The following is a 21,692-nucleotide window of genomic DNA, read 5'->3' on the forward strand; positions in this document are numbered from 1 at the left end:
AGTGAAGTATTAGAAAGCTGAATGCAAAAGTACAGAAAAAAATTCATTCTTAAAAGTAAGGTGTTTAAATTTGAGCAGGTTTTGTAATGGGTAAATCTTCAAAAGTTTACAAGTTGCAAATTTTCTGTAACTAAAGAAAGGCTCATCTTTATGCAAAATATTTTGGAAATTGTGGAACAACTCTTCTGTTTCCTTTATCTACTTAAGAACTCATGTCAGGAACCTTGCCCTCTTCCTCCCATTGCCCTCAGGAGCAGCTCAGCAGAATATGCATGTTTGTAAATGTTCTTCTCTGTTTGCTTTCTAGAAAAAAAAAAGAGAAATAAAGTCTAAGATTATTTTGTACCAGCTGTAGCAATTCTGAAAACCTTTGTAACCTAAAGCATTTTCTTCCATGTGTGAAAATGGTTAACAGCTACTCCCTGTAGCTAACAGCAGTCTAAGCTTTGGAGCAGAATATTAAGCAGTGGTATCTCATTGTGGAATATGAATCTTTTCAGCCCACAAAGCTGTCACTTTATTTGTCACTTGTTGTGTCCCCTACACAACATCTGCAACTGTAAGCACATGCAGAGGTGTCAAAATGGCCTTGCGGTTACAAATGGTGATTTATTTTTCTCTTAATGAAGAAAAGAATGAACAATCTCTTACAAAACCCCAAGCTGGGGAACACAAAAAGTAAAATCTGAGTTACCCTACATTGTACACGAGCTGTGTTTTCCCGTGATCGCACTCCAGCCACTGCAGGGAACCACCATGCAGTGCTGGTGTTCATGTTCTTTCAGGAGTCCATTGCAGGGGAGAGAAATGTGTTGACTTCTGCATCCTGGCATTTTCTAAGTTGTTCTAAGAAAGCAAGTCTTCACCACTCTCTGGACAGACAATAAATGAGCTAACATAAAGACATCATGTTGATTATTTTTTCCCTCATTTTTATTATTTTCTTTTTCATTGCTTGTTGCAGAATGGATGAGAGAAAACGGCCACGGATCCATGGAAGGACTGTGTGACACAGCATTTGACATGAGTTTGGAGTGAACCAGACTAGGCCACAGAGAAAAAATTACTGAGTTAATGGACAATGGACAAGGAAGATAAGGAAAAGGTCATGCTGAGCTTGCAGAAGATGTAGCAACTAACTTTGAGGAAGTCACGTAGATCACGGAGCTGAGCTACGTGACAAGTTAACCGCAGAAACCGCAAGTAGGAGGTCGTATGAAAATGTAAGCTTTAGGGCTTAGCCAATCAACATATGACTAGTAGGCATAATTAACTGGAATTGTATAAAAGACATAATTGCGCCGTAATAAATCGGAGCTTGCTTTATCACTCACATTGAGTCGGCTGCTTGCTTCCCCTCGCTCGTCGCAAGTGGCGCCCGAACAGGGACCCCCGATCCCTGTTCTTCACCAGACAGCGAGGACGGAGAAGCACTGGTAGCAGCGACCAGGGAGCAAAGATCGACTGATGCTGGCATCGTACCTCGATCCGTGCTTGAACCACGTTAATCAAGGGAAAGGTTCGCCGTCCGTGAGAGTCTACCCAGAGAAAAGGCTGCATCTTAATCAAGGAAAAGAATTGTTTAAAGCGCGCTATGGAAAAAGAGGTAGCACTCGCTCTTTTACAACGCTTTTTAGAAAAGCGGGGGGTAAGCCCTTTGAAAGATTTAGCTGGGCTAATTACGTTAGGCAAGGCAAAAGGTTACTTTAAAGATCCTGAAAGTATGTTTGAAGTAGAAGAATGGCGTAATTATGGGGACTGTTTATGGGATTTAGTGATTGACGATGATAAAGTTGCTAAAAAGTTAATGAAACCTTGGAGAGAGGTCATTAACTGTTTAAAACGTTACAAAGTTGAAAAACAAATGGCCGCAGCTGCCACTAATCGACTCGAAAAAACTGATTCAACAGCGGGGCGTTTTACAGCAGGAGGAGATTATTTCAGTCCTCCTGCTTCAGGAATTCCTGTCCCTGTTGTTCGTCAGCCCTCAAATCAACCACCTCCTCCTCCTCATACAGAGAAAGAAGTGTGTCCTTCGGCACCGTCTCAAGATCAGGTGCAGGATGGCTCACAAAGTAACAATTCAGAGGAGGAGTCTACTGAGACTGAGGGAAAAACGACAAGGGGACAGTTAAAAGATAAAACATTTAGTAAACCGTTTAACTCACCCCCACACCCACAGTTAATTCGAGTCAGTTGGGACAAAATAGTCCGAGAGGCAATGGAGCAGAAAGATTTTGATGCTGTAACTCAAATTAATTGTCAAGCTTATCCCATGATTTATACTATCGATAATGCGGGAGTAATGACAGGAGAACATCATACTTTAGATTGGAAAATTTTAAATCAACTGCGAAGTACAGTTAACGACTCAGGTTTACATGGTGAACCTACCCGACAAATGTTAAACTATATTTGGGGGAGCGGAATATTGTGTCCGGAAGACGTAAAAAATATAATGAGACTTATTTTAAAACAATCACAACAATTGTTGTGGCAAGCTCATTGGCAAAGGCTTTGTGAACTATCTGTACATGCGTCGCGTGACCGATTAGCAGGAGTAACGGTAGAACAATTGATGGGGTCTGGACCTTTTGCCTCAATAGAAATGCAGATGCAAACTGGTCCTGATGTACTGTTAGAATCTATGAAACTGGCGCGAGAAGCCTTGCAGAAAGTAAGAACAACCCCTGCTACACCTTCATATATGTCAGTTAAACAAGGCAGGGATGAGTCTTTTGCCTCTTTTGTAGACAGAGTCACTGATGCGATCAATCGAGCAGATATGATGGATTTTATGAAGGGACCGTTATTGAGGCAGTGTATATTAGAAAATTGTAACACTTATACAAAAGGCATTTTAGTTACCCTTCCCCTGGATGCTTCTGTTGAAACTATGTTAGAAAGAATGAGCCGAGTGCCTGTAGGACCTCAAGCTTTGTTAGTCGAAACGCTTAAAGAGGTAGGAGACAATTTAGTTAAAACTCAGCAACAAGCTTTTGCAGCCCTCGCTCCTTTAAAGACGTTAGATGAACGACAAAGTAAGAAACCACCTCGAAAAGACTTTATTTGCTTTCGTTGTGGGCGTCCTGGACATACACGTCGTCAATGTCGAGAGCGCCACCTATGGTGCAAAAATTGTGAAATGGACAATCATAATACTGCAGCCTGCCAACATTCGGGAAACGGGAAGCGGAGCGCCAGGAGCCGCGGCGCACCAACCCCAATAGCGGCTCCAGCAACCTGCACATCAATGGCTGTCCCCAGCCAACATGCCAGCCAACAACCAACGATGCCCACCTTCAACCTGCCACAAAGTATTCATCGACAGCTGGAGAAGTTAAGAGATCGTATACATCAAGTTAAAGAAGGTTCATCAGGCATAGATTCGTGGTTTGCTTCTCTGGGCATAAATGGATGGTTAAGAGACTTGTTAAAACAGGGTTTATCTGTATTGTTGTTTATTGTTTTATTGTTGCTTTTGTTACCTTGTATTTTTTCTTGTATTCGAAAATTGTTTGAACGTGTTACCCAATCTTTCCTTGTCCAAAAAGAAAAAGGGGGAATTGTTGCAGAATGGATGAGAGAAAACGGCCACGGATCCATGGAAGGACTGTGTGACACAGCATTTGACATGAGTTTGGAGTGAACCAGACTAGGCCACAGAGAAAAAATTACTGAGTTAATGGACAATGGACAAGGAAGATAAGGAAAAGGTCATGCTGAGCTTGCAGAAGGAAAAGGTCATGCTGAGCTTGCAGAAGATGTAGCAACTAACTTTGAGGAAGTCAGGTAGATCACGGAGCTGAGCTACGTGACAAGTTAACCGCAGAAACCGCAAGTAGGAGGTCGTATGAAAATGTAAGCTTTAGGGCTTAGCCAATCAACATATGACTAGTAGGCATAATTAACTGGAATTGTATAAAAGACATAATCGCGCCGTAATAAATCGGAGCTTGCTTTATCACTCACATTGAGTCGGCTGCTTGCTTCCCCTCGCTCGTCGCAATTGCTCTTTCTTGAAAGGAAGGTGGGGTGGTAAGAGCACCAAGTTAAAATCAGTTTTAAAGGACCTTTTGCCACGATGCTATGCAGTGTAGAAGTATCAGGCCTGTTAAACTCCTGGAACACTTTCAACTATTTGTCAGGCTGGTCTCCTATTAGGTCACCCCTGAGTAAACTGAGAGGCAAAAGTGGCATCCAACCGGCTGCAGGAAAATGGTGAAAACAGCTTGATTTACTTTTCCCTATCCTATACACCAAATGAAGACTGGCTGAGCCAGGCTTCAGAGTCTGTCCTGTTGTGGACGGCAACTGTCAGCTGTGGCTTCTGAAATGTCTTTGAAGTGTTTCTTGAGTAGATTTAATCCAATGTCAGGCAAGGTTTACAAAGACAAAGCATGATACTACCACCTTTGTTGCTGTGTGTGAAGATTTGACCTGGTTTCACAATAGCCACAACCCATTATCAGACAGCTCCTTTGATTTTTCTTCATGCATGAATCTGATTGCTAAGCTTACAAGTCTCACCAAGAAAGACTTCTTGCTATGAAAACTAAAAGGCATCAGAATACCTCAAAACAGAAAAAAATACTGACAGTTTCCTTTCTTCTGTGAACTCAGCAAGAAAAATGAAGGTTAATATAAAAAACTGCAGTGTTACCATTTTCTAGGTAGCAGAAAGAAGTGTTGAATATAACCTGATAGAATGAGAACAAAGTCAGTAAATAATTTCTTTGTTATTATTGAGTTTAAAGGTGGAGTTAATTGCTTTACTAAGACAGTCAAACAAATCATAATGAGCAATATATTCATCTAGTTGTGTTTCACGTACTGCTTATGAAATATTTGGAAGGGGATCCTGAAATTGAAAAATGCTGGGTTTTTTTCAAAATCATTGAGATAATACATTTACCATAACTTCTTATCCCATGATTTAGTATGAGCATCTCAGAATTTTCTGTGTTTTGTTACAATGCAGAGTGAGACTTCACTAAGATGCAGAATGTTCTCTAACAGTCTGGACTACTTCCATTTTTTTTTCCCTTGGTGAAATTTTTGACCAGTTTTTTTCATTATTTGGTTGCTTTCTTCCAACTAGCAGTAGAGATGAGTCTCTCTTAAATGAAAATGACACGGCTCCAAATAATAATATTACAAAGGAATCTCAAAGATTGGGAAGGTGTTTAAGAAATGAGAAAAACTTTTATCTTTACAATAAATTATGTTAAATGGATAGCCTATTTCTCTTAGGAGGCTGGAGGTTATCAGTAGGGACAAGTAGGCTTGGAGGTTATCAGTAGGGATAACTATGTCAAGTGAGAGATATCAAAAGAGAAGGATGCACCAACATGGCTGACAACGAGGTCCAGGGGACTGGTTACAGCACTTGGTGATGAGATTATCACAACATTTCATTGTTATTTCACTCCCTGGCTCTTTTGAACCATTCAAATGGAGTCGTTCAAAGATACATCTCTTCTAGGGGTAGTAAGCTCTAAAGCAGCATCAACATTAGTTTTAACACCACTTGCCACTTGGCTTTAGCACCACTGACTGGTGCTTCTTCCTCTTTTATTATGTATATACATAATGGGAGATGTAGAGCAACCTAAAGGTAAGCAGTCAGAGCTTTGATTTTCACTGAACTTTGGTGTTAGCCCCACTGTACAACCTTGCTTCTCGTGCCTTTTTTGTAACACTTTTATATGTATGGGTAAGAAGTGCTGTGTAAGTGCTAAATGTTGATTAATTACTATTATTACGAACAGTGCAAGGTTGGCTGGCTGGGGGTGTTTGGTGTGAAGGCCCTAATCACAAGTAATGAGAGATCAGTGTGAAATTATATCAGTTCCTGTAGAATGCTGTACATACAGAAAATGCTTTATTTTTCCCCTCCTAAAAACCTGGTTGCTTTGTGTTACTGCTTAACATCCTGTAACTGCATTGGTTGCAAAGGAGGAAAAATAAGTTGGTGTGTAAGGGTACATTTAGAAAGTGCCTATGTGAAGTTGTGACAACAGAGGAAAGTAGAAGGAAACCCAAGGGTGGCATATTCCCTTCTCAGAGAGCTTGAGTTTCCTTTGTCTAAGTTAACGTCATTAATAGGAGTTACACATGCTCATAGTGCAAAGAGGCTAGCATCCCAATCGCATAATACTACAGAGCAAATGCAATTAATGACTCTGCAGTGTAACATGCCAGTACCTACTCATGTATTGAATTGGAATTGAATTCCAAATGGCAAGAAATAAGAACATTTTTGTTATTTACAGAGTTGCAATCCTGTGGTCATCCGAAGAAAGGTGCAAAATAGAGAAGGAAAAGAGACTTATAATTGAAGGAGTTATATACACATACAAATAGTTTATTACAGAATCTTTTCATAAAACATAGAATTGTGCTAAATTTATTTATTATGACTGTCTTCCCTACTTCCTCTATGATTGCAGGTTTTTTATAGATCTGTCATGGTTTAACTCTGGCCAGTGACTAAGCCCCACGCAGCTGCACGCTCACTCGCCCCACCAGGAGGGATGGGGGAGAGGATCAGAAGACTGAAAGTGGGAAAACTCAAGGGCTGAGATAAAGACAGTTTAACAGGTAAAGGAAAAGCCACGCACGCAAGCAAAGCAAAACAAGGAATTCATTCATCATTTCCCATGGGCAGGCAGGTTTCCAGCCATTCCCAGGGAAGTAGGGCTCCATGTGTAGGTTACTTGGGAAGATAAACACCATAATGCCAAAAGTCCCCCCTTCCTGCTTCTTCCCCCAGTTTATATACTCAGCATGACGTCCCATGGTGTGGAATATCCCTTTGGGCAGCCCAGGCCAGCTGTCCCGGCTGTGTCCCCTCCCAGCTCCCCGTGCCCCCCCAGCCCTCTCGCTGGCCGGGCCTGAGACACTGAGAAGTCCCTGACTGAGGATAGACACCACCCGGGCACAGCCAAACCCACCCGTGTGCTGTCAGCATTGCTCGCACAGCACAGCCACAGCACAGCTGCACCCGCTGCCGAGAAGGAAGTTAACTGCACCCCAGCTGGAACCAGGACAACATCATTCTGATAAGGAGCTGTTTTCTTCAGATAATATCTAGACTGTGACTGTCAGAGCAACAGCTGAAGGTGAGACCTAGCAGAAATTACGATAATTAGCACTGCTGGGCTCTGTCAGCGTAGGCTAAAACATGATAATCTGCTGATGCAGAGCTCCCAGTACTAAACTTTAAGGAGTATGAACATGCTACAGAAAACAGTGTATTATAAAATGCCTGGTTTGAGTTTGAAAAGGCTGTGAAGAAATAAATGTGTAAGCTTTCAGACAAAAACACTACCAAAAGAACTCTTAAGGCTTATTACATATGCCAGAAAATACAAGCAAATAAAGTCCAAGAGTAGATGCTGATGTTAAAGAAAAAAAATGTTCCCTTAGAGCAAAGTATGCATAGATTTTTTTTGGTACCAACTGAAAAAAGAATAATCTCAGTACTTGTCTTTTGTTACTGTGCTCACTTCCCTGTAATTTTACATATTGGATTTTATGTTAGAGCTTGTGTGCTTGGCATAGGGAAGTCTAATAATGAATTAATGGGCATGCCTGCAAGTATTTTGCAGGGGAGTATGCATTGAAATTCACAAATGTACATTCTCATTACCTCTATTATTGTATGTTTTTAGGAAACTTTGTTGAACACCCACACCAAAGAGAGCCTGCATATTTTATTTCCCATATTCAGTACTGCTTGAGTGGCACCAGTGAAGAACTAGTTCTCAAAAGTTATGAATATTCCTATCATATTCCTATCTTTCGAAGTAGATGTTAGCATCACTGGGAACTTTTACATATAGACTGTAAAGGCAGAACAACAAACTCAACCTGATTTGTCATCCTGACAGCTGCTGTTGGCTCCTGAGAAGCACAGTGTGCCCACCATGTTCGCGGAGAGCAGGGTGTTACTAGGACAAAGCCTGTCCCACTCTGACCTTGTCACACAGGTAGTCCATCATTTTTTGCAGTGGAGCAAGGAACCTTCTTAAAATTTCAAGGAGAAGGGAAATACCAGCCCCATATCTGCTCTTTTTTCCCATTTCTTTTTCCCTTTGAAAATCATTTATGGATAGCAGATGAGGGCTAAACCACAGGCTATATATACAGCTACAAGTTATTGATTTCCTTTTCCCAGATAACACTGATCCTGATGTATCCCAAAAGGGAAACCCAGAGGTTTGTGTGACATCTTGGGCATCTCAGAAACAAATTTAACAGTCCTTGGTGCTTAAGCAGGCAAATTGAAATGCTTCTTAATGTTTGTTAATGGCTTTGTTTGAGTAGGAGAAGGTATTGGTAATTATCCATTGGTCCTTTAGATTTTAGTAGCAGTGCTCCTGCACTATGAATTAAAGGTGACAGGAGGTTCCATGCAGGTGTCTGCAGGGACATGTTACTTTCTCTCCCTTTACTGTGTTTCGTTCCATTTCAAGTTGATTTGGTAGGAGGCTGAAGAGGGATAAGGGTGTTTGGTTAAGGAGACAAGAAGACACCACATATTTAGACCAATACAAATCTTCAAAAGAAATTGTTACACAATTGCTGCAACTGGAGTTTTCATTCCAGTCATATGGAGTAACATTTTGTGTTATCCCAGACTTTTCTACCCTGCAAATTCTGTCCTTTCTGCTAGGATTCATGCACGTTCTTACGCTCCATACTGAAGCTAGCAACTCCTATGTTTCATTATAGATCCCTTTTTCTTTCTTAAGAAAATGAAGCTTCACAAATGTGGCATCCAGTTTTCATTTGTGGTTCTTTCCCCCAGTCTTTTTTTGTCACTGAACCATTTCTGCTATGTTGTGCTGCTGGTTCCAATCTTTCTTACATCAAGGTTTATTCTTCTTAATCACAGTCCATAAAGTGTTTTTTCTGGCTGGATTTTTGTCCTCAGTTTATCATCACTACAGACTGCTATGAACGTGTACTTTGATTACAGAACTGCTTGCTATTTGCCATGCAGCCTCTCTAAACATGGTTTCTCAATATTATTTCTTTTCAGAAATAAACATTTACTTGGTGTGCACCCCCTTCTCTTGTGTTATAAAAGGGCTTCTTGTACAGTAGATGATTCACTCAGTGCTTCACTGTACCATTTCTGTTGCATTTTCCCCTTGTTAAACTTATGGAGCCATTCTGATATTGCTTAAACAGATTTTTCTGTTATAGGTAATTGATGCTTGAAGTGCCATGCTGATGCATAGTGCTGAAACATACTTTTCACTGTGGCTTCTTAGAATTGGCATAAGGAATAAAAGAATTAATATTTATGATACTAAAAATCCAATTCTGAACAGTGCATTCAGAAATCTAATTTGGCCCAGTACGTTTACTAGGGAATGGCCTGGGGCTGAAGAGTTATGATCTGAAAATTTAATTTGGAGACATTGCTAAGGGTATGTTTAATCTCTGTCTAACTGCAAAGCTTTCTCACATAAAAATTGCTTTGATTTTATTAGGCAGATCATGACAATAGCTGAGGTCAGCAGAGGTAGCAACTGGATGCCTATGGCAAGAAAGCATGATCTAATTCCTTCCCCAAGGAACTGTGGCAATACGGTCTGCAGGCCGATCACCTTGATTGGTGCGAGCATTCTTCTGAGCACAAGAGGAATTTTGAAATACTAGGGGCTAGAGGCAAGGAGGAAGAGATTAGAAGATTAGCAGTCTTCACATGAGGACAAGCAATTATTCTGTAGGGACCTGATGATCAAATGTTCCTCTGGACATGCTGAATTAATCTAATCCTGAAATAGTACTGCACCCAGGTGAGTAGATGAAATGTGTTAAGCAAACTCTTCCTTTTGCTTTGCTCCGATTGTCTCTTTTTAAAACGGATTTTGTCTATGGATGAAATAGCATAATGCAGGTACAATAGGCCCTCCAATTGCAGAGTTCTCTCCTAATAGAAGTTAAGGCAAGAAGTCTGTGCATGGCTCAAAACCACACCAATTGCTTTCATTAGAAGGCAGGAGTACCAAAACAAAAGGGCTACCCAAAGGAAAGCTCTTGCAGGCAGACAGCTTAGGAAGGAGGGACTATATAACTCAAAAGAGAGCTATGAGCCAAGGAGGTGTAGGTAATAAAGTTATTATCTAAAAGCTGAACACCACTGTGTCTTCTTCTGGCTACATTTGAAATGAAATCTGGTATGACCTGCTCATTCCTTTAAAAGGCTGTCTTTTTGGTAAGTGTGTAGTCAGGAGATCTGAAATGGATGGAGGTATCCAAGCTCCTGAGGGAGATGGAAGCCCAGGCTGATGCCAGTCTGTGAGTGCTCTCCATTGCTTACCTGTGGGACACTCCTAACGTGGTCTTTTCACTGCTCTGAGGTGCTAACTGTCCTGGCAAGCTGTATGGAGAACCGACTCTGGGTACCAGTCTCCAGTCATGAGAGGACTTTTGAGCTTTATCAGAGGTGCTCAGCAGCACTTGCCCTCTCAGCATCAGAGTACATCAGGAACAGCTGGTCCACACTTACCCTTAGTCAGACACAGACCTGGGCTGATGGGGGAAGTTTGGCCAGCCTGGGCATGGAAGTAATGAAAACAGCAGAGAGCTGCCCAGGATTAGATTTAAAACTGTGTCAGAGAAATGGTTGGTCTGAACCCACAGCCCAAGAAGAAATGTTGAGGAGCAGCCCATGGGCTCATGCAAGAGGAGATTTTAACTTCTGCCAGCCCATTGCTGGTTGCGCTTGCCCGGCCTGGTTTGGAAGCTGGGTAGCTCATCTGGCTTGCTGAGAGACAGAGCATGTGTCACAGTCACAGTACATTAGCATATATTCAGTCATTAGTGTAACTACACAGCTTCTGCACAAGAGCCGACTTCAATCCGGCCAGCCTGGGTGCAGGTGGAATAGAAGTTCTGCCTGCACTTGACTATTACTAGACCTATTTCTAAACAGCTGCATATAACAAGTGGAAGACAAAGGAGGCTGAAAGGTGGTCAGGGAAGCAGTGAAAATAACAGTGAATATAAAGAGCCTGTAAAACAGAAGTAATCATAGCTCTCCAGTTTGTTAGTTTGCATTGTCTTTTGCTAGGGATTGTGTTTAACGTTTTTGTGAAATGATTTACATATAAACTCTGAATGACTGGGCCATTCCTATCTAGTGTTTTCCATGAGAAATACAGTTTGGTTCATTATGAAGTTACTTGGTGAAAATGTTTTTTTCCTGGAAATTAACTATTTCCCCTCAGAACCCAGAAGAGTTTTTGACAATGGCAGTATGAAAATGATTCTTACACCTTTTGAAAGAATAAAGTGAGGAATAAATGTCTTTTGAGCCTTGGATATTCATGTAGTCTTTAGACAGGGTCTAACCCATCACTTAAAGTGCTACCAGACTGAGATACTGCTAGTAAAAAGAAGTTTTGTACAATTGAATACATGCTATCACAAAGCAGTTGGAAAGCAGCCAGGTTTAATCACTGATCATTTGGTAAAAGTTCTTTTATTATTCACTTTCCTTCCACTGCCCCTCTGTAGCTGAATGTGCCGACATGCAGTCAGCAGATCTGTACAGTTCTACTGCATCATTACTTAGTCTTACACTCAATATCCATGTCAACAGCACAATTCAGCAACTACACGTTATGTTAAGATGCTGCATTACTTGCTAACACGCACATATTGGAAATAGGTATACCTCTGAGTACAGTTTAGACGATATTGTTCATAGCAATTCACATTTTCATTTGGAAGCTTAAGAGTTTGGGTATCTCAGAAGTACTTTTCTTGATTCCCTAGTTTCTTTTATAACAGTCTTTATTTTTCCCATCCTCAGATTTACATCTCTGTCATCAGGCTCTCCTTTTAAAATAAATTCTTAAAAATGGTATAGCTGCAGAGATCATTAGAGCAGATGTCCTTATTTAAAGCTAAGTGGGTATCCTCAAATGTGTTTTGTTTTTTCTGCTATATACACCATGACAGATAACTGCATGAGTTGCATTCATGATGCAGAAGTAACACCCTGTGTTAAATACTACCCTCTGCTTCCAGTGGAATGGTGAAAGAGTCAATACACTCACAAAACCAGTAGATAGATTTATCCTCACTTATTTCTCCTCGAATGCCCGCTATTACTTCTTTTTTTTTTTTTTGTTTTGTTTCTTGCCAGCAGATAGGAAATCCCTGCATAGACAGTGGAAGCCCTTTCTGAATTTTTCCCTTCTTCCTTTACCTCCAGCTGAGAGGACGCGTTGCTGTCAGGTAGCCTCTCATCAGCTACTGTGGGACGGTAAATAACCATATGGACATTCATAGGACAGGCACATTAAGCAGCAGGGAAGATTTCTGAAACAGCAGATTATTGTATGAGTACCTAATAAGAAGATTATTATTTTGTTTTACAAGGAATATTTTTCTTACTGTTTCTGTCTCATTTATACCATGAGGCTGTCTGTACAGAAAGCCTTTACAATAAGTATTTTAGATTCTGACGCTACACATAATATAACTGTGAGTTTATAGCCACCATTTCTATCAGATACCTGTTGGCCATCACACAAAGTTAAACGTGTGACAGATAGGCCAAAGGAATGCTGAACTCTTGCTGAACAGTGTATTGATGTGGAAGACTTATAGGTTCACTTTTGGAGAAGACATTTCTTTGTTGCAATTCGAGTTACAGCAGTCAGGAAAATAACATAACACAAATAAACTAGCAAGCAGCAAAAAGCTTTACCATTGGTCAAACTCTACTGTCCATGCTGTTTCTCCATCCTCCAGAGGCCAGGCCAAGACAGACTCGACTCCTCAGGGCTATTTAAACACTTTGCTGTAGGATCACAGCTGTACATTGTCAAAACAAGGCCACAGTTGCATATTATCAATGTCAATCAACCCACTGCCTTCATTCCCTACATTTCTTTACTGTGCTGAGGTTATTATATTCAAAGTAACAGTAGTTCAGAACAGTCGCTTTAGCTTCATGGGCTCATTAAATCTCTTTAGCATTGGTGTTGCAGAGAAAGTTTTTTTTCCACTGTTTCTTTACAAATTGCCCCTCTTTCCTTTAAGGCACTTGCCACAATTTTAGAGCTCTGTTTTCCATTTAATGTTTTGAACAGGTTAAAACAGTCACGGCTGTCCAGGGAAGTGGTTGGGTCACCATCCCTGGAGGTATCTAAAAGAATGCATATATGTGGTGCTTAGGGGCATGGTTTAGTGGTGGGCTTGGCAGTGTTAAGTTTACAGTTGGAGTCAATGATCTTAAGGGTCTTCTCCAACCTAAATGATTCTATGATTCTCTGGTTTTATTGGTCCATCACTGTCTGTAAATTGTGTAGGCTGCATCACTAAAGCTAATATGAAAAACTGAATATGTGTATGTCTTCCTTTCCTTATGTTCAATTACAAAACTTTGTTTCCTGTCTTCTGGGTAAACTGTCAAGTTAAGATCTGATACTCCAGTTGTGTTAGTAATACTAAGTTGCTAAGGGATTCATTGCAAGCACTATAAGTCCCATGGTATTCTGTTTGTTAAAACTAAGAAAAGCTGTGTCACTGGCATCCGAAACTCTCATTGTTTGTTAACTCAACCATGCAGTTGGGTTTTGTTGATGTTTTTTCAAAAATGCAGTTCTGTGTCACACACTAAAAAGCAATGAGAAAACTCTGATTCAACATGGGACTTGAACATCTGCTTGACAGCAAGCACTCAGTAATTCCACTGACTACAATGAAAGTGTTCACGTGTTTGAACACCTCTTAAGTGCTTTTCTGGGTGGGACACATGTTTTAAACTGATGTGACTCAAGTACCATCAATGTATGTATAATAGCTCTAGAGATCCTTATGATTAGATTTACTGAAACAGAAGACTTAAGTCTGTAATTGCCTAAACTGCTTTATTGCCCAGACTACGTTTCTGGTCTTCTTTCCTTCAGTACAATAAACTCAGTATGTCACTTAGCATATTAGCCCCAGATTTCTCATGACATCTTTATAGTGGTTTTGTGTTGTTACACCCACTTTCTGACTTCACAAAGTTTGGGTTCTGCCTATTTCTCTTTCTGTGAAAAGCTCCAAGGAATTTAATTAACTTATTTAAATGTGTTTCTAATCTAGACTGTGGAAGGTCTCCCCATTGTTGCCAAAACCAGGTAATCAGTTAGACTTTACCCTCCAAGTTGTCATGCTGCTGCAGTGCCTCCAACAGTTGCAGAAACCGGCAGGTTTCACATGGACTTCAGTCAGAATAATTCATGGATGCCATATGCTACTTTTGCTCAGAAGTGCAATTTTTGGCATAAGATGCTTTGCTTTCTCTCTTTAATGTCAGCTTCCCCCACCCCACACACACTCAAATCCCAGGCTGTGGGAAGGCATCCCTACCTGTGTGACATTTAAAGAGGAAAAGATGGAAGAACTACGACATGTGACTGATTCACAGAAGATTATAATATTTTAAATATGTATGTGCTTACTCCAGATGTGTGTTACGTACAGTCCTTGAGATGAATAAAATTCTCAGCTGAATGAAATCCTGTCTTTCATTTAGGTTTTTAATTTAGAAAGTTATTCAGATTATAATCACAGTTAGGCAACAGCCCTGCAACAGACACTGTAAAAACATTACTTTTGAATATTTACTAATTTTTTAGTAACTAAATAAACAATTGTTTATGTTCAAACCATTGCTTATCACAGCAACTCTGAATTCATATGCAGTGATCATAATCTCACACAAGTCTATATCTAGTTACAAAAATGTGTTGTCCTGCTCAGCTACCTGCATAGCATAATTTAATGCCATTGGCTTCCTCTGGAGTACATTGGGGCTGGCTGGAAACTTGAAAGATGAGCTCCAGCAAGATCTATTTCTTTTCACTGTCTCCATTTACATAAAATGGGTCAGTATCTTAGTCTCCTCTCACCTGCATGCATTTTGTCTTCTGCTCACTGGAGAACTCTGCAACATAAGGACAGTGAGAAACGCATGCAAGTGGAGGCACAGGCTGAGATTTCACAACCCATATGAGTCGGTCTAAGAAATGGTCCATCTGTCTGCCCCCACCCCAACTCCAAAGTTGAGATCTTGCTCCTTGGTGCTGTCTTCTGCTCTTCGGTGTGCTGTTTTGTGCTTGGGAGGCTGGAAATGTTACAAGCCTGATGGGTGCCCTGATGAAATTTAATGACTACATCATAGCCAATGAGACTGGGTGTCAGCTCTTATCATAGAATGTGATTATTGGTGTCAGGTTCATAAATGTTCTAAGTATTGTCACCACACTAACCTGAAATTCTGTCAGCTGTTTTTTCTTAAGCCATCCTCACTGATAAGGTAATCAGAGGGTAAATCATCTGGAGAGGGAAAGAAAGGGAAATTGTTTTTTTCTAGTGTATATAATCCCCAAAAGGTTACAATTATGTGCAATTATGAAAATCAAGCTTTACATAGTACGTGTAAATGTAATGAAGCCAGGGATATATGTTGCCATACAAAGGAAAACCCACAAGAATCAATTAGCTGGCAAGCTGTCTTTCCACAAAGGGTGTCTGGTACACCTTTCCCTCTTTTCTCCCCAACCCCTTGGATTAGGGTGTATTTTCTGCTCTCAGAGCGTACATGAGTAGATGATTTTATTTTGCATTAAATGATGACCTTAAAGTAATCTGCACACTACACAGTTGATTAACATATTTTTTTAAAAAAACACACCACCAATCAACAGAAGTTAATCTTGAAATAGCAATACAAACCATTCTTTGAAAATAAAGAATGTAACTCCATCAGGAAATTAGTCAGAGTCTGAAATGGAAGGAAAAAAATTAAACGTTGAAAGGGTTCTAAAATTAAGGTGCTTCTTGGTGTAACATACACAAACTCACAGCAAGCAAAGTATCGTAATTTCTGCCAATCTCACCTCTTTATTTTCTTCTTGCTTGCAAGGCATCTATTCATACTGAGTGTAATAAATCCACTGAATACATATATCATACTTTCTAAATGTTTTGTAGTATCTTGAAGACACCATCAGATTAAGGCAAATGTATAATAATTTGGGGTAGAAATAGGTAGCAAACCTTCTTCGTGTGCAACCAGTAGAGACAGGTTATGGACAAGTCTGACTTCTTTTGTTTAGAGCAGCATATATCCTGCAGACAGATTTCTGAACATGTTAATCATTATTCCTGACGAAACGGTTTTCAGCGACATTAAATAATGGTAGAAATTAAAGTTTTTCTGAAGAGCCCCCTTTGGATTTGCTGCTTGTTTGCAAAAAACAGGTGATGGTTTTACAAAACCATCTATGAAATAAAATTTTTGTTCACAGAAATTGGTTGCCCTGAAATCAGTATTCTGCACTCCCAAGAAAGATGCAGGTTCAGTTCTTATATCCATAGATATCCATATTCATAGAAATACGGGTCTATGCACAAAATAATCACTGATTTTTAACATTCTGAACACTGTAGTCCCTGCTAGGTGATAAATATAGATTTCTTCTAAATAAAATCCTCTTTCTTTTGTGCTCTCCTGAAAATAAGATTGTGAGAAACTTCCTTCTGTATGGTCCTGAGTTGAAACATCCTGTTCAGAATGTGAGATGGGTTGTTAACAGGGGTTTCACAATTAGAAGTGAGGGCACAGGCATGAGGAAGTTTTTTATTTTACAGTTCCATTGTGGTGTTAACAATGATGCACAAACAAGCCTGAAACGTTACCAAAATGAGTGCAGCTAGCCTGAAGAACTGAAAATGTCATTGCTCAAGCATACCTGATTTGGAAAGCTCCTCAGAAATATCCAAGTGTGTCATTAGTGGGAGATCTTCTGATGGTGAAGTGAGAGATCCAGCCATTTTCAGTTGAGAGGAACAACCAAAAAGGCACAAATACAGTACATTTTTATCCCATTTTTCCTAATGTTGGCACCCGCAGCATCTGTGAAAAGGTTATACTTCCTTTTTTTTTCCATTTTACTTTCACTTCCTGTTGGACAAAGTGTGACCAAAAAAGAACATTTTGCTTTTGACTCCTTCTGCCACAGGCTTCTGCCCACGATGGTCACTCTGCCTTGCTAATCTTTGTGAGATGTCTGGCCTGCTGAGACAATGCAGCAAGCGCAGTTGCACTGTATGTCTCACGTCAAAGCTTTTAAATCTGAAGCATCTTGTGACAGTGACCACTGATGAGTAAGAATTCCTTGAGAAAATTCTTCTGATAAAGTCCTTTTTCCAATGACAGGGAAAAAAAAGAGCCACAGTGTGTGGATTTGATCTCAGAAGACTCAGGGAGTTGATTTTGGTCCAAAGACTGGATAAGGAAGAAAGACTGAAAAGATCCTTCACGGAAAAACATGCTGAGAGATACATGGTTAATGTGCTTGAACACACAATGCAGTGTGAGTTTTGGTGTCTGTTTTTTTCTGCACTAGCATTATTTTGCAGGGTTGGATAAAAAGTCAAATAACCTCCATTTTTAAATCTTAGCAGTAGCCACCAACTTTTAGGGAAGTGTCATCATGAATGACAAATAAGGAAGGTGTATTTAACTTCGTAAAGGACACTATAAATGTTCATTTATCATTTATCATTTATCATTTTTATTCCAAATTAAAGGTAAACATAGATTGATTTCTAGGGCAAAGAAATGGAAAAAGAAATTATAGAAAGTGATAAAAATAGTCAAGGTACATATAGACATTTAAAACATAAAGGAGGTGAAGATTTTACCTCCCATTTTTTATCTAAACCAGAAAGAAAATAGCATCTGAAGATATCTTATATGCCTTTTGAAGAGTAGATGATATATATTGTCAAGTCCTTTTCTCCTTGGAAAGTCCCTTGAAGAATTATGTACTTCACATATTTCATAACCCATTTTATATGGATCATAAGCATTTCTGCATACCTAGGAAACAAAACATGCATTTTTTATTTTAATATGTGAACAGTTTTTATCCCCATTCGAGGAAAGCCAGCGAAGAACAATTACCTGATTTCCAAGAACAATTATGTGATTTCCGTGACAGAGAACATACTGTTTATTCTTCAGCAGCCTGACTGAACCTAAATCTTCCTTATATAAAGGAAGTATTTTCAAGAAATAGATGGACGTTTGGTTTTGGTTATACAACTATTTCAATTGCAGTATGAAATGCCTCCAATTTAGGGAGCCAAAGTGAAGATATGATTTCTGAAGCAGACTTTAAAAAAGACATAACAGGAATTACACCATAGTCATGGATGTTAGCAGTAAATATTTAATTAGGGAAAAACCTTCTTCTATTCTCTGGCTTGGATTAAATGACCTTGGATTAAATGACCTTATGCTAACAAGGGTACCGAACTAATTCTGAGTAAAAACTAGTAGAGAAAATATCCAAAGAAGTAAGAAAGATATCAGGAAATGGATACGATTTTTTTTCTCTTATATAGTACTTCCATTACTTTGGAAAAGCAGTGTCCTGGATGGGCAAGCTGGGGAAAATTGACCATGCTCAGAGAATGAACTGAAATTGTCCCCCTGAGACTCTGGAAATGATGTGTGTTCCTGTGGCTTCCCCAGGCAACATGCTCATTACTAACCAGCCCTGCTTCCTAACCAGCTACTAGTTAAATAGAAAATTATCTAGTATGTCATACTGCCTTTGATATTTTCTTGAGAATCATATAAAACACATAGAAGTAATTTAAAAGAATGCTGTTTCACAGTGCTTTACCAATGTCAGATCTGGAAAACTTTCACTGGGAGTTATGGGTATAACGTTACTTCTACCGAGCTATTTTATCACTTGAAGCCTTACGTGAACAGTCCTGAGACTGGGCCTATCTCTCAATGACATCCATAAGAATAGATCTAGCCTGGACTAAAACTCAAAAATTATGACATACGCATTGCTGTCCCTATTTCTACCTGTTTTTCCGATCATCTGCAAGCTGTAAAATCTGGCCAGTGCTTTGAATCAAAAAACATGATAAAGTCTTGTTAAAGAACCCTTTATAGAGAGCCAGACCAAAGTCTGGCAGCAAGACATTACTAATATTTAAGTTTTTAAATGCCAAATTTTTCAGGTTATGCTGATTTCTATTTTTAATGCAATCTAATGACTTCATGTTCACTGTAGTTCCATTTCTTGTACAATAAATATTGCATCTGCTAATACTAATAAATATTGTACTCAGTTACAGCAATAAATGCATCTTCGTGGCCTAATTTGCTCTCTATTGCAGTATTTCCAAATTGATGATTCTTATTAATGTTAATGAAATTTCTAGATCACATGCAGCGTCAATGGAGGCCTTGGCAAAAAATACAGCCTGTTGTAGTGTACTTCTTTGTCATAGAAGAAGTAGTTAAATCCAAAAATGCAGCTTCAAAGAGCTAACTAATGGCATATGCAAATTTAAAAGTTTTATGAGCCCTTTGGCTTCTTTGCTACACAGTCATCACATAAAATTCACCTTTTTTGGTTTTCTTTGTTCATCATGTATTTTCATTATTAATGGTACGAAATTGTTTTGCTTCTAGTCACATATTTTAGCAATTGTGAAATGCACGAAATAATACTCTTTATAGAGATAATTTATAACAAGTATGTATGTGGCATTAAGGCATGATATGTCCTAAAGAATATATTTAAGACACTTTGCAAAAAAAAAATAAAATTGTACATTATTGTGGTGTTTTTATTTTTAAATTTCTCAGTCTTCTCTAATCCAGATCTGACACATAAATGCCATAGATATCACCAGAGAACTGCACTCAGACCAGCAGAAACTGTGACCTGTGCAAAGTAGGTGTTCCTGTGGGTCTAAACATTTCCTTTTAGTCATTCTTTGCTTCTGTATCTCCGTTTGTATTTTACACTTCCAACCCTTCACAGACAGGTCTAAGAACAGCAGTCCTTACTCTTTGCTAAGTTTTTTTATGCCTTCAGCTTCAGAAAAAGAAATGCTTAAAAAAGTAGTTTTAGCTATTTTATGAAATGCACATGGAAATCTTGTAAGAGTCACGACAAAGTTAATAACATAATACTAACAAGTTAATAGTAAGTTTACTATTTTTTCAGCAACATACAAGGTCAGTCTTCAGTTTCTAAATACCTTTTAAAGGCTTTTATCACCTAAGGTTCATAGCTAAACAGAAGTACGTGGTGAAAGGTTTTGACCTAAGAATCCTTGTTCTCTTTCATCTCACTTTCCTAAGAACTATTATCTGACAAACCCAAGAAACAATCATGCCCTGACATTTGAGTGCAATCACAGAGCTTCAAGCTATGCCTCTGAAATCCTTAACTTCCTTTAAGCAACATGTTAGACTTACCACTACACACAATTTAAAGCCTCTTCGATTTGCCACCACAGAGTTGTAGGGTGAGTCATATTTAAGCATTTATAATTTGACTACAATATCTTTCATTTGGAAAGAGTCCACAGAAGCTTGCAGTCTATCTGTGCAACAATAGGGCTTTGAATATACTGGCTAACATGCACTGCCTATTTTTGCAGATGAGTTGAAATGTATTACCATGGAAATGACCTACAATATTAGAGTATCTCTTTTGCCTCTGAACTTGTGCCATACCTGACTCTGCACAATTCATTATCCAGTATTACGTTTTGTTTAGTTTTGAAGTTCTGCCTTATTCCTTGGGATTGTATTCCATGTGTAAGGTAATGTATTGTCATGAGCTATTCCCTGTGTGTCTTATACTCTTTTCCCTATTTCAGCTGAGCTAATGCCTTGTAAATAAATTCCTCTATATTGCTCTAATTTTGTGTCCATTTTTACAGTCTAAGCAATTCTCAGATGAGTAGATCTGAGGAATAATGGGCAACTTTGCCCATCAGAATAGTGAAAAAAAGCTTATCTTCTAATTCTTTGGGACAGAGATTCTTTTTGTATCTGTGGTTTACAGTGGCAAGCATGGTGGGCTCTAGTCCACAGTTCTTGTGTAATGCTGCAGTCCCAACTAAATTTACTTAATAAAAGTAGCAGTGGGTAAGAATGACTTTTGAAGTGGACAGGTGTATTAAGTAATTTAGGATTTTTTTTCACCAAAATGCCTTTTACATTTCTCTGAGGAAGTTTGATGTTAGTAAGCAGTACTTAATCTACAATATGCATAGCAGGATTACATCAGAGACTTTGTATGTCTGAATGTTATTATCCTGAGCATTCAGCTGCAGTGCACGAAAGCCTACTCAGTGATGTTTTATTGCTGAAGCAAAAAAGTAGGCATGGAGAATTGCCAAAGTTCTAACCTCTTAAATATCAAACCCTGAGAATTTTATGTTAAACCAAACTTCTTCCACAGTTTTTTGATAATACCTATATTTTATTCATAAAAATAAATTCACTATTTTCATGTTCTGCCTTTTATAAAACCATAATGGCTGTAATCTATACGTGGTTGTCCTAAATATGACCTGCTTGAATACTTCTGCATTGTTACAGTTAATAGTTATGCTTTGACTCAGCGGTGAGTCAAGTGAATAATTCCTTTGAAGTAATAATGGACACACATATTAAGCACATTTAATGTGCTATTTTTTATGATACGCTTATATTTTAAAAAAGTTAACTGTATCCAGTGGACAAATGTATTGCATTCTATCATTTCTGGATATGATGAAATACTATTCCTGTTTGATCTCTGAGAAAATTACAGAGCATTATTCTTTTTTTT

The 21,692-nt window shown here is 39.0% G+C and overlaps 1 protein-coding gene across 1 annotated transcript; it reads left to right on the top strand.

The window, feature by feature from the left end:
- Positions 1-958: 958 nt before the first annotated feature.
- On the top strand, positions 959-21,502 carry LOC119141466. The gene is made up of 2 exons (XM_037373833.1): positions 959-3,420; positions 21,484-21,502. Exons 1-2 carry the CDS (start codon positions 1,595-1,597, stop codon positions 21,500-21,502), a joined length of 1,845 nt encoding a protein of 614 aa, XP_037229730.1. The 5' UTR covers positions 959-1,594.
- Positions 21,503-21,692: the final 190 nt, after the last annotated feature.

The sequence above is a fragment of the Falco rusticolus genome, chromosome Z (assembly GCF_015220075.1).
Source record: "Falco rusticolus isolate bFalRus1 chromosome Z, bFalRus1.pri, whole genome shotgun sequence".
NCBI lineage: Eukaryota > Metazoa > Chordata > Aves > Falconiformes > Falconidae > Falco > Falco rusticolus.

What these genes read in the sequence shown, in the direction of transcription:
- LOC119141466 (XM_037373833.1), top strand. Translation starts at nt 1,595, where the DNA reads ATGGAAAAAGAGGTAGCACTCGCTCTTTTACAACGCTTTTTAGAAAAG.